Source organism: Gadus morhua, chromosome 21 (assembly GCF_902167405.1).
Source record: "Gadus morhua chromosome 21, gadMor3.0, whole genome shotgun sequence".
NCBI lineage: Eukaryota > Metazoa > Chordata > Actinopteri > Gadiformes > Gadidae > Gadus > Gadus morhua.
In genome coordinates, this window is record NC_044068.1 from 6,608,422 (window position 1) to 6,620,840 (window position 12,419).

At 44.6% G+C, this 12,419-nt stretch overlaps 2 protein-coding genes and 1 pseudogene across 2 annotated transcripts in view; 2 read left to right on the forward strand and 1 right to left on the reverse strand.

Moving 5' to 3' along the window:
- Positions 1 to 29: 29 nt before the first annotated feature.
- On the forward strand, positions 30 to 8,853 carry fkbp1b (FKBP prolyl isomerase 1B). Its single transcript, XM_030345845.1, has 4 exons — positions 30 to 265; positions 1,661 to 1,708; positions 7,074 to 7,186; positions 7,989 to 8,853. Exons 1-4 carry the CDS (start codon positions 229 to 231, stop codon positions 8,115 to 8,117), a joined length of 327 nt encoding a protein of 108 aa, XP_030201705.1. The 5' UTR covers positions 30 to 228; the 3' UTR covers positions 8,118 to 8,853.
- LOC115534937 (uncharacterized) lies at positions 5,664 to 5,797 on the reverse strand (annotated as a pseudogene).
- Positions 8,854 to 9,488: 635 nt separating the features above from the next.
- The window catches only part of mmut (methylmalonyl CoA mutase), a 33,002-nt gene continuing 30,071 nt past the window's right edge, over positions 9,489 to 12,419 (forward strand). The window contains exons 1-3 of the mRNA XM_030345418.1: positions 9,489 to 9,588; positions 10,211 to 10,652; positions 11,471 to 11,838. Coding sequence (XP_030201278.1) covers positions 10,247 to 10,652; positions 11,471 to 11,838 — 774 coding nt within the window. The 5' untranslated portion in view covers positions 9,489 to 9,588; positions 10,211 to 10,246. The remainder of the gene's footprint in view (positions 9,589 to 10,210; positions 10,653 to 11,470; positions 11,839 to 12,419) is intronic.

Consider the following 12,419-nt stretch of genomic DNA (forward strand, 5'->3'; position numbering starts at 1 on the left):
GATGATATTTGAGGGGGTGGGGGTGGTGGGGATGGGTGGTGGTGGGGGGGAGGTTATACATCTCTATCCGACAGTTTAATGACCACATCTTGGGTTGGCACAGTGCAGATGCTGGTGGTCGCTGAATGCATGCTCCCTCCGTGTTGAGCCCGTTAAGTGGCTGCAGCATTAGATTAGCACTCTTTATAGACTCAATGCTTTAGGAACCACGTCTCATTTAGTGCAGTAATGGGTGTGGAAGTGGAATCGATATCCCCCGGAGATGGTATGTAGATTTTTACGTGTTTGTGTGCGATGGCCAATGCCATCGTCGGTCTGTGATTGTTAACGCAACGTCAGTGCACATTTGCATCCTACAAGGAATGTTTACTTATCATGTTAAATATAGATATCCCATATCGTGTGGGTCGGTGGTGTGTGGATTCAGTTACACCTCGTTTCTGTTGTCATCCTCCTCGCTTGACCTGACATATTTTTCTAGATCGCTCCACTCACTCCTGCGGCTCTCACATCACTGGGGATGTCATGTGTGCTTTGTGTGTTTTTCTAAATAAGCATTAACGACATGTATTCTATACATCCAAGAGGAGGGGGCGTAGGTATAACAACGGGATACACAACGGCGTAGTTACATTGAAGGTTTCCGACTGAGGCTCATCGCTTCTGTGGTGAATGCGTACAGCCGATCATGTGTCTTGCCTAAGTAGCCATAGTTACAAATGGAAACACGGGTGTTACATTTTAAAGCGCATGCGAGGGGAAACCTAAACGTCCACGGATGGTCGAGACAGTGATCGTCCACTCTACTGATCGTAATGCACTACATGGAGGTCTGAAGCAGCCCGACCAAGTCCATATGAGGAGTGTTTATAGATTATGTCCTCTTGACTGAAAATATGCACGTGAATTATGTTTTTTATTGGAATTGTACAATCCCCCATTAATAAATATTTTCAGACATGTATAGTGTAGTGATGAATCATCAATCAAATAACATCAATAAAAAGTCATTGATACTGCAGCTCTGGTCGGGGTGCAACATAGGCCCAGCCCGGGAAGGCAGACGAATATCAGTTTTTATTTGCTCTGGCATACGCGTCTGGCCCCCTCCCGTTCAGACAGATTTCCATAAATCCTACAATGAAATGAGGAGAATGAAGTACCGTCTAACTACCACCTCTCTCCATTAATCCCACGGCAGATGCTCGGCAGTACTTTGGTGGCAACCACTTGGGCTACAAATTAAAAGCTATAGTAAAGCTCGATCGATTCTTAAATCAGACAGACACAGACGTTGTCTAGACAGGGACTAGGGACATCTATCTGGGACCGGCAGGCGTTAGGCCAGCATCATGCACACTACACATGTTTAGTAAACTGTGTAGTACACAAACGCACGTCAGGAATGTGATAGCCCTCTGTTCTCAAGGCTGCTAATTCAGAGGTATCTACACGCAAGTGCGAATGCTAGAAGGTACTTTGTAGCCTTCCACATACCACTCCATGAGGAGGATTTAACATTTGTGCCAAGAACACGTTGAAAGTCTTAATCCCCATTTTTCGACGAGGATATAAGATTACCAACGTCTGGGTCGTGGAAAAACACAATAACACATTCTTTTGTACTTTTTTTTCTGTCCCTTTTTACCCCCTTTCACAGGAAGAACATTTCCAAAGAAGGGCCAGACGTGTGTGGTGCATTACATAGGTAACGACTGCAGAGATACACTGGTCTCACCCAACAACATTCACACCTCTGCAGCTTTTGCTGTCTGCTTGGTCACCTTCAAATCTAGTCTTTTAGAAGTCACTTTAATCCAGTGTGATTTACAAGAATGGATGATACATAATTATAGTATAGAATCAAAAGGAGAGGAAGCACAAAAATGATTGTTCCTTTTTTTAATCAGTATGTTCTAGTTTCATTTTGAGATACATGTATTGAGGATACATTTAAGATACAAAGCGTGGTTTGAATTCAACATTTGAGATAAAAATAAGCAAAGTGCACATTGTAAATTCTTAGGGAAATGTGTCTTTAATAATTTATGGAGAATATATACTGGAGGTCTATTGAAATATGCCGTGGTTTAAGTTGTGCAAATTGGTTGCCTGCGTTTGCGTGTTCGGCTTTTTCATGTCTTGTGGGTTTTCCTGTCCGCTCTGAAAATGTCTTTAATGAAAAGGCACCAAGCCACCATTTAAATGCTAATACACAAACACACACACACACACACACACACACACACACACACACACACACACACACACACACACACACACACACACACACACACACACACACACACACATACACACACACACACACACACGCACATACCGATTGGAGGGCGAGGCAATAAAGGGGCTGTTTGGGAGAACACATTTTTATCCCTTGGGCATGGGAGTCATGACAAGTAGGTCAGACAGAACGTCAACAAAAGGCAGGTTTCTTATTCTTCATCTTGCGGGAGCCCATCCCAGACCTCAGTACATTGTGTCCCCCCCCCCCCCCCCCCCCCCCCGACAGAGCTCTCCCAGACGAGATAAGATCAATTTACCTCACCCATGGGGATATGGTAGTGCTCAGAGTGTTCAACTCCAAACCAAAAAGAACTGTGTTCGAACCCCAACGTCCTCATGCTCCTTAACGACATGTATCTCAATGCAGCTCAATGTCAGTTAAGATTAATTACTTCATAGTTGTACATGGTCGTAAATAGTAGTGAGCTTGCTTGTAAGTGGTTGCGTTTTTTTGTGTTGTGTTTGCCGTTGGTCGGATGGCTACTCTTCGTCAGGAACAGCGTGGCAATTACTTAATTGTAGCAAAACAGGTTTTCACAAGGCCTCCAGTCTTTGGTTTATTCATATTGTTAAGATTGAATAATCCTATTCCATAATTATTGATTGCGTCATGCTCAGGGAAGAGGCATCCCGGTAATCAAAGGTTGTACCTTTAATTGGTTTAATGTACTGTTTATTCATTTTGCAAATGCTTTCATCCAAAGCAACATTAAAGTTAATTCCGATGCACGTCTTTAAGCGGTGGCTCAGGAGGGGTAAAGCCTCTGGCTCAAGGTAGCCTGAGGAGACTGGGGATCAAACCGGGAGCCTTTCAGCAGGCAGGGGAACTCAACCTCTTCTTAAACATTGTTTCCGAGAGGCAGAAGGGTAGGTAGGGTCGCGCTTTATATTTAGAACTCCTACATATCAATGGAATTTCCTTAATCAACCCTAATAGGCGACGTTTACGAACCCACGCAACACTGTACTGGGACCCCTGCCATCTTGGGGTATCACGTCTCAACCACTGACATTCATAGTATGTAGAGTACACACACCCTCTCACATGCACACACACACACACACACATACACACGTGCACAGTAGATGGCGTGTAACGTGTAAGGACCTTGGAGATGCTGCAAGCTCTTGGGCGGTTGCAGTAGGAGTGTTGCATCCGCTGTGGATGCTTAAATTAGCTCAGGCGGTCAACGCCATCAGCCTACACCCCCTCTTAGGTGCCGGGTGGACACAGGATCCACTTGAACCTTTCGCTCCAACGCAAAATAAACATAAAGTTTGTTTGTTATTCTGCCCAACTTTGTATATAAATCTATGTTGTATTTAAGGTGTTCCTGTGGCTTTTACAATAGGGCCCTCATTGGACGTCAACGATTGTTGCCCTGTTAAGTCTTACACTTTCAGGATTAACATTACCTTGCCTTCATGGGCATATATATCAGGGAAGGGGTCATGTTCTCCTGCCTGGTGTGTCATGCTTCCTCCATCTTCAGGTTAAGGTTATTATAAAGCAAGGAAAAAAGCAATTGATCCTTATTAGCAAGGGGTTAGGGAGTTCTGGTTGTGACAACAACAGAGAGGTTACCACTGACAACACAGGGGGATCCAAACGTTACAATCAACGTCATGGCTAAAAGGGGCCATTGCTCCTTACCATGTTTGACCTCCTCCTCGTCTTGGCGGGTGAAATGTGATGAAGCAGAGAGACTCACCGCAGCACTTTGGCGGGTCTGAGTGTCGCACAGAAATAGACCGGGAAACACGGGTCTGCCGTTCAGGAGATAGCCAAGTCTCGGCTTCTGCAGGGGAGAATGCCTGGTGTTATGCAATGGGCCGTGGGAGTTTAGCGCTACGGTGTCTCACTCTTCTCTAATCTGTCAGCCGTGAAGAGCGAGGGCGACAGCCGGAGGAAGGAGCGTTCAGCATTCATGTCTGTCACCAAGTGGTGTTTGACAATCTGATGCGCGAACTCTAAGGGGTTCTGGTGATGGGATTCTACAGCAAAATCGTAGGGTTGTTTCAGGTGTGCTGCCTAAACCTGTGCAAAGAATACTATGCTAAAGAAGATTAGCATGTACATGTATATTTCTATAGACCTATTTCAATACGCGTTATACTCTTGTCGAACCAGCTAACACAAGCATTGAGATCAGACTCGAGGTACACATCTGAAACTAAGTAGATATTCTAGACAATGCTAAACCCAAACACAAACACACACACACACATACACACACTGGATTAATACTACGATGGTTGGCGGTGAACTGCATGTTTGTATTGTGTGGCTGTCCTGGGGAAAGTGAAGGAAAGTATGTGGGTGGGCTTTTAACAACTGATTGACATTTGACCTTGGCAGCCCCCAATTAGACCCCTCACCCAGCTCCCAGCCTACCATACTTCTAGCTCTTTGCCCCGGGTCTCCCACGTTGGGTGAAATGAGTCGGTTGAGGGGGATTGGAAAGTCAAATGTCTTATTTCGCAATGTCACAGTTTCAGCTTTGTTCAGACATCTCATTCCCACTTTTTGAAAACAGTTTTTGCTTTGACACGTCCATGTAGGAGCGTGCCGCCAACAGCTAGCCCTACACAAACACTATCCGGTTACACCTGTGCGCGCGGGCCAGAGCAACTAGCCGACGTAGCCGGACACTGAGATGGGTAGCTACAGTGAGCAGGGTAAAAATAGCCTTGTGGCTAACTGCTGCTCCACAGCTAGCCGTATAGCAACACGGCTTTGAGCCGGGTAACACTCTCAGCACAGAGTTAGGGAGTGGACCCGGCAGGAAAGGGAGTGAACCATGAGCATTAGATTATCACAGAGAAGGACAGATAGACCTAGCACCACCCCTTTACATAGCCCCAGGCCAGGGAACATAATGATAAGATTGTCGGCTATCGGTTATGGGGTGTAGCCTAGTCTAGTCTAGTAGTCTACTCTAGTCCCTGAGAAGGGTTTGTGCCACTGTTGGTCAATCCCAAACTCCCAAATCGTCCACCCCAAGAGGTATGAGCATAAAGATTTGAGCGGGGTATTTTTAAGAGAGGATTTTCTCGTTATTGCCAGCAATGAAGGGAAACGGCCTCACTGTAAGACACAACGTTGGATGCGAGGGCGATGTGCTCATAGAAACCATCCCACAAATAGCTTATGTAAAATACAATCAATGCTTATTTAATATCTGACCAATCTCGCTCACAGGATGTAGTATTGACAGACATAATAATAATAATAGTGCATTTTATTTATGGGCCCCTTTCTTGACACTACAAAATCAAACATTCATAAGAGCAAGCAAAAACAACAACAACAACATGATAAAACAGTGTACAAGAGAAAAGAGTGGGGACATTCTAGTCCCAATAATTCAACTGACTTAAAGGGACTTAAAGGGAGTAGGGTCAGATTCATCATGGTTTGCTAGACCAAACACTTTAGAACAACATTTCTCGAGACAAGAACTATAGAAATTATCCCTGAAAGTATAGTCTGAATCCCAGTGAATCCTAGCTGGTGCCAACGGTCATGCTATGCATGAATGAACTCTGTGACTTCAGAACTGGAACATTACCAGATAACTGATATCTGGCAGCCAGGGGTTCTGCGAAGCTGACTAAGTTTAGTTGGATTGAAACGGGAGAGGCCGTACAGTATCAGGCCGGTGTTACTGTCAACTCTAATTTTGAGCTGTTGCTTTATTTTTGTGTGACCGTTTATTACACACATCTTAATTCCATTTTGGAGATGGATGAATCACATGGACTTGTCTCATTGTTGCTTTCTTCAGAGACTTCAAAGATGGAGGCTGTGGGGTGTGAGCTTGATTTAAACCCGAGGTCTGATGACTACCCGGAATGTTATCTCACTCCTCATGACACAGAAAATATCATAGCTCAACTTTCCTCTCTCTCTCTCTCTCTCTCTCTCTCTCTCTCTCGCTCTCTCGCTCTCTCTCTCTCTCTCTCTCTCTCTCTCTCTCTCGCTCTCTCGCTCTCTCTCTCTCTCTCGCTTCTGCCTTTCCTTGGCCCCAGTCTAACTTTTTTTCTCTCTCTCTCTCTCTCTCTCTCTCTCTCTCTCTCTCTCTCTCTCTCTCTCTCTCTCTCTCTCTCTCTTCTAACTTTCCTTGGCCCCAGACTAACTGTGTTTGTTGTCTCTCTCTCCATTAACGTCTGGCAGACACTCTAACTTAGCCCCTAATGGGGTTTATCGTTGCTGGATGCGATAACAGTTCAGAGTGGCGCGGTACTGCGCAGTACTGCGGTATCCCTTTCCCCGTTTGGTCCTCCTTTATGTTTTTTCCAACATACCGGTGTAGGAATGGCCTATTTAACATTGGGGTGGGGGTGGGGATGGAGGGGAAATAATCTTAACGGAACTAGGCCACTGCTTCCTGTACCATGTTTCCATTCTTCAGTCGGGTCATTTGAAAACAAGCCCCGGGGTCTTGACATGAGACGGATGTGAAATGGATTCCTATTTTGGGAGATAGCCCCTTTTAATAATATATATTTTTTAAAGATTAGCCTTTGATCAGGGAAAAACCTTATGCCACAACTTTATGACATGGAACTATTTGACTTGGACCTGGTATCGACTGAAGTGCTAAAGGCAAATAATATAGTGAAATGTAAATTGAGGACGTTAACCATGTACTAACAGAGTGATATTTTATTCAAATCATTACATTTCCATTTAAGCATTTGATGATGCAACTCTATTGTACCGGTTCGGTTGGTCTGTAATTACATGACTTTTCTTGTGGTTGCAGGTATGCTGCAAAATGGAAAGAAGTTTGACTCTTCACGAGACAGAAACAAGCCCTTCAAATTTAAGATTGGACGGCAGGAAGTCATCAAGGGCTGGGAGGATGGAGTGGCTCAGGTAAGGAGGAGAAGCATTACATGCCATGCAGGTTAGGTTTGTCATTTGTTAATGCATTCAGGTCAAGTGCAAGGCAGTTCAGGTTTAGCTGTCTTCACATCCATTCACCACTACACTCCCCGTTGCCAAGTAAATGTAGTATGCTTGGGGAACAAATCGATTACCTTAATCAAACTTAAGTTCTCAAATGATAATGAATACAGATTTTTTGTAAATGGTTAAAGGGGACCTATTATGCTTTTTCGACTTTTATGACCTATAAACGTTGTTATAATGATTGATAGTCATGTTTAAACATACACAAAAAACGATGTAGATTTTCGGGAAACTCTTCCTCTCATCTGGGCGCTTTCAGCATTCTCTGTCAACGCTCGGTTTCGTCCTTCTCATCCCCCTAGCCCCCCTCCTGCCAATCGAACTCGTTGTGATTGGTTACCTTCCTTGAAGCGCGCGCGCGGTCAGACTTGACCAGGCATATGGGGGCGCGGCAGGAGTGCCTCTACGTAGATGATTTCCCCGGAAATGTGAACAAGTGAATCGCAAATGTTGTCCCGAGTGTTTAGCGCTCTGCACAGCCACCCCAGACTGTCAGCAGGGAATACGTTGAAATGCATGTACGTCATTATTTGACACTTTAGTATGGTTAAACATGACTATCAATCATTATAACAACGTTTATAGGTCATAAAAGTCGAAAAAGCATAATAGGTCCCCTTTAAGATCGGTTCATTTGTGTTGCATCATGTAATCACGTAATGATTGACCCCTGAACTACTGCTATCCTCTCTCTTCCTTCTCCAAGATGAGCCTTGGCCAAAGGGCGAGGATTACCTGCACGCCAGACATGGCGTACGGGGCAACCGGTCACCCCGGGGTCATACCCCCCAACGCCACTCTCCTCTTCGACGTGGAGCTCCTCAAGCTGGAGTAGCGATGACCGTCATGGGTCAAAGGTCAAAAGCTTACTAGTGGGAGATGGAAATGAGGGGGCTGCATTTGGCACAATCTATTCCCAAGAGGGATGTCACTTGTCACCAGGGTTGCTGCCTCCCACCTCATCGCCCCCCCCTCAAGCTACCATTCTCTCTGTCCTTCGACTTCAATCCATCCTCTCTCTGGACCCATGGTTCGAGTGTCTACAGCCTGCTTTGTTGTCGCCACTGTACGTTTAGAAACTGCGATGAAGATACTGTAATTTCTTCCTTTGCCCTTTTTTCTCAGGCAAAGGAGCTTTTCTTTGGTCTTATTGTTTGTTTCAGTTGGTTGACCCGTGTGCTGTTTTTGCTTTATTTTATTGAATGTCCTATTATACTTTTATACTATCAGTACAGATGCACCTGACCTGAAGTCACACTACACTGCAATACAGAAATGTATAGTGCATTGCAACAGTCTTCTCATGCAGAGGAGTAACTAAAAAAAAGTACAAAGCTACTCTGTATTTCAACTGGCTATCAATGACTCTGCATTGATTGCCACTTTGATGTTTGTCCTGCTGATTGCTAATGAATTATACTTTCTTTAACATATTTTATATCCCTATAAAGTCTTGACTGCAATTGTTCTGCATATTGAATCCAAATCCAATATTGTACATAACTCAATTGAGACATGGCAACAATGGTTGTTTGTTTTCAACACATTAAATATGCTTCTTACTGTCTCGAGTTTGGTTTATCTCTGTGTGTGTGAGAAATTGTGTGTGTGAGAAATTGTGTGTGTGTGTCGTGTGTGTGTCTGTTTGTGTGTGATGTGCATAAGGCTGAAAGGGGTGAAATCGCCACCTAGTGGTTGTAGGTGTCGCATTTATCAGAAATACAAATGAAAAACAACTGAGACTGATAGTTTAGATTATATTTTGTTGTACTCCATCAGTTGTAATATTTATAATATAAAGACACACACTCACAAAAACACATTATAACGATTGCATGAAAAGGATAGACAACTCAAAAAACGAAAAGGCAAGAAGAGAGGCTGGAAATCGAGGCTAACGTTACATTAGAAGTATATAAATTGACTGATTATTATGTCAAAAGCTGTTCATTATTTAAAAATATGAACAACTGCTTACATTAAATTACTGGAATAGCCTAGAACATAATTTTTGGAATGCCACAACATGCTTGATCTCTAAAATATATTTTTACTCAGAAAATGTGATTTTATTTCAATGAAGACAGTATGTCACTATTACGTGGGGTCTGGGTTCTGGCATGAACCTATTAAGGGTTCTGGTTCTGGTCCGCTTCCCAAAATGTTGTTTAACTTCCGGTGTCATCGGTCAAAGGGTGCAGAATGATACTTGCTGCTGATTGGCTGTCTGTCAATGTTATGAGAATCCATTGGCTAGCATAACACACGCCTCGACTCAACTCGACTCCAACACAACGCACTACAAGGTCAGAAATGTGAATGTATTACAGTCCTGAGTTACTTTAAGAACAAATGCATGTTAAGCTTATCGAGTCAATGTTTGCCCAACGATTGGCAACCCGAATAATTGTAGGGACCACATTTCAGATCACCCTCACGCTAACTTATGTTACACAAGTTATGCTATCCTTGTGTAACGCAGGACTTTCTCTGTGCTGATTGCGAATACTATTGCTCCATTTCCATGTGCGACTTCATTTTCTCGATATATATTGTACATGAAGGTGTAGATGAAGGATTGTCGTTGTATGCGGTAGTTGTTAAAGGACATTATTTACTGCATTCACACCCATCCCTGACTTGCCTTGAACATGACTTTCTCAATGTCTGACACAAGCAGAGTATGTTGAGTGTCTCACCGATATAGATACCTACAATAAACAATCTGAGTGTATATAAAGTACAGTTTCTCCAAAATCGATGACTTTATCGTGGACAGTTGATATGCCACTACTCTAATCAAGCTCCACTTACAAGTTTAACTAGAACTGCAAGCAGTTATGCAGGGGTCCAAGAAGTGTGCATTTCGCCTAATAACTGACCACTGTCACTCATTGACGATACGGACTCCTCGTCTTTGTCGCACAGGTGATCCCCTGCTTTGTCACCCAGGCGGCATCGAGCATGTTGACCGCACGGAAGGCATGCGCGGCCTTGGCTGCCAGACGGCTCCTCGGCGGCGTGTCTACCTGCTCCTCAACATCCTCCCCCATCAACTGCCAGTTCCACACCGCCTCGACACACCGCGAGCAGGTGGAGCTACATCCCAAATGGGTCAAATTGGCCAAGAAACAGCTCAAAGGGAAGAACCCAGAGGACCTCATCTGGCGTACGCCAGAGGGTCTTAACGTGAAGCCAGTCTACACCAAGGCGGACTCGAACGCATCCGTGGATGAGCTGCCTGGCGTGTTTCCGTACACTAGGGGTCCCTATCCCACCATGTACTCCTCCAGGCCGTGGACTATCAGGCAGTATGCGGGCTTCAGTACCGTGGAGGAGAGCAATAAGTTCTACAGGGATAACATAAAAGGTGAGCAACAGACTAGAGGAGATGCTAATTAATGTGTACGTTTAAATGCATAGCGTGATAAATATTCACCTGGAGACATCCCTATGCCTATCCCATAGTTTGCTCTTTGACACAGAACATTTTTTTCACTGAAATTCACTTTGGAGAAAAGCCCAAAGTGAATTTAAATGACCCAAAATGGCCCAAAGTGAATCTAAATGACTAAATATTAAATAGATGAAATAAAATCGACAAATAAGGGAAAGAGCAAACGAATAAGTGCTAAATACAAAGATAAATCAGAGCCATTGTATCCCACATGCTCGATGATGAAGTCATATGGATTTGGTGATGTCATCAAGCCATTATTTGTCCTTAGATGACAAGTTATTAGCCCTGTAGGATTGATTGTATGGAAGCCTTGCTGAATGGGCTTAAACAGCTTGTGCGTCACAGGGGATGTCTTCAGAAACAAGTCATTAGTTAATTGACTGTAATGTGCAGGGATTGAAGTTGGGCTATTTTTACACTGTCATTTATCATTTTGACTGATGCTAGTTATTGACATTTATACTGGGCTATCGTGTACAGTTTTGACCAAAGTATGGACCATACTATGGACCGTGTCAATAAAAGGCAAAATAAACATAACTTGATTTCTAGAACCGTATATAAAACGGGATCAAGGGCAACATGGTTGACCCGTAACCAACCAGCAGTCCTCAAGTATATCGAGTGACGGTGAACAATGATTGTTGCCGTTTATGACATCGTTTTCATTTAATCGATTTCATAATATCCCTCCTCCATGTCCATCCCCCGCCTCCCCCTCCTCCCAGCCGGCCAGCAGGGCCTCTCGGTGGCCTTCGACCTCCCCACGCACCGCGGCTACGACTCGGACAACCCCCGGGTCCACGGCGACGTGGGCATGGCGGGCGTCGCCATAGACACGGTGGAGGACGTCAAGCTGCTGTTTGACGGCATCCCCCTGGACAAGATGTCGGTCTCCATGACGATGAATGGGGCGGTCATCCCCGTGCTGGCCATGTTCATCGTGACGGGCGATGAGCAGGGCGTGGACAAGGCCAAGCTGACGGGCACCATCCAGAACGACATCCTGAAGGAGTTCATGGTCCGCAACACCTACATCTTCCCCCCGGAGCCCTCCATGCACGCCATCGCCGACATCTTCGCCTACACGTCCAAGGTACGTGTCGCTGTTGCCGTCGCCGTCGTTGAACCGTTGTGCAGAGTTGTGTTCTCTGGAGGAGCCTGTCACAGCCGCCACGCCTCGTTTTGGTGGAGGGCCACTCCGGGAATTGTGGGGGTTATTTCAGGGAGGGGAGAAGGGACATTCCTCCGAACCCTGCAGGGGGTCAAGCCATCGGAGCGTGGGACACTTGAACCCTGGGTCTCTCATCCCACTGTTGCTGTTGGGAACCTCGACGTGAAGTGTCCACGTTCCGCAGCTGACAGAAAAAATGCAAACAAAAAATCCTTTGGAAGGGATAACATTATGAAATGAATCAAAGCGACACAAATGGTAAAAACTAAGCTGACCCACATGCCTTTTTTACTGAGATGAAGGTGGCAGCTGGGCTATTGTCGCTGTCCAGGCCTAAAAAAAAAATTTGTTTGGTTCCGGTTTCCGACCGACCCTGTCAATTTATGTGCGACCCAAATTATTTTATGAGTTTTATAAAAAAAAAATTTTTTTTTTTTTTTTTTTTATGTAATTACGTTTTTCTACAGCACCTCTATAATTACGTTTTGGTACAGCACCTCTTC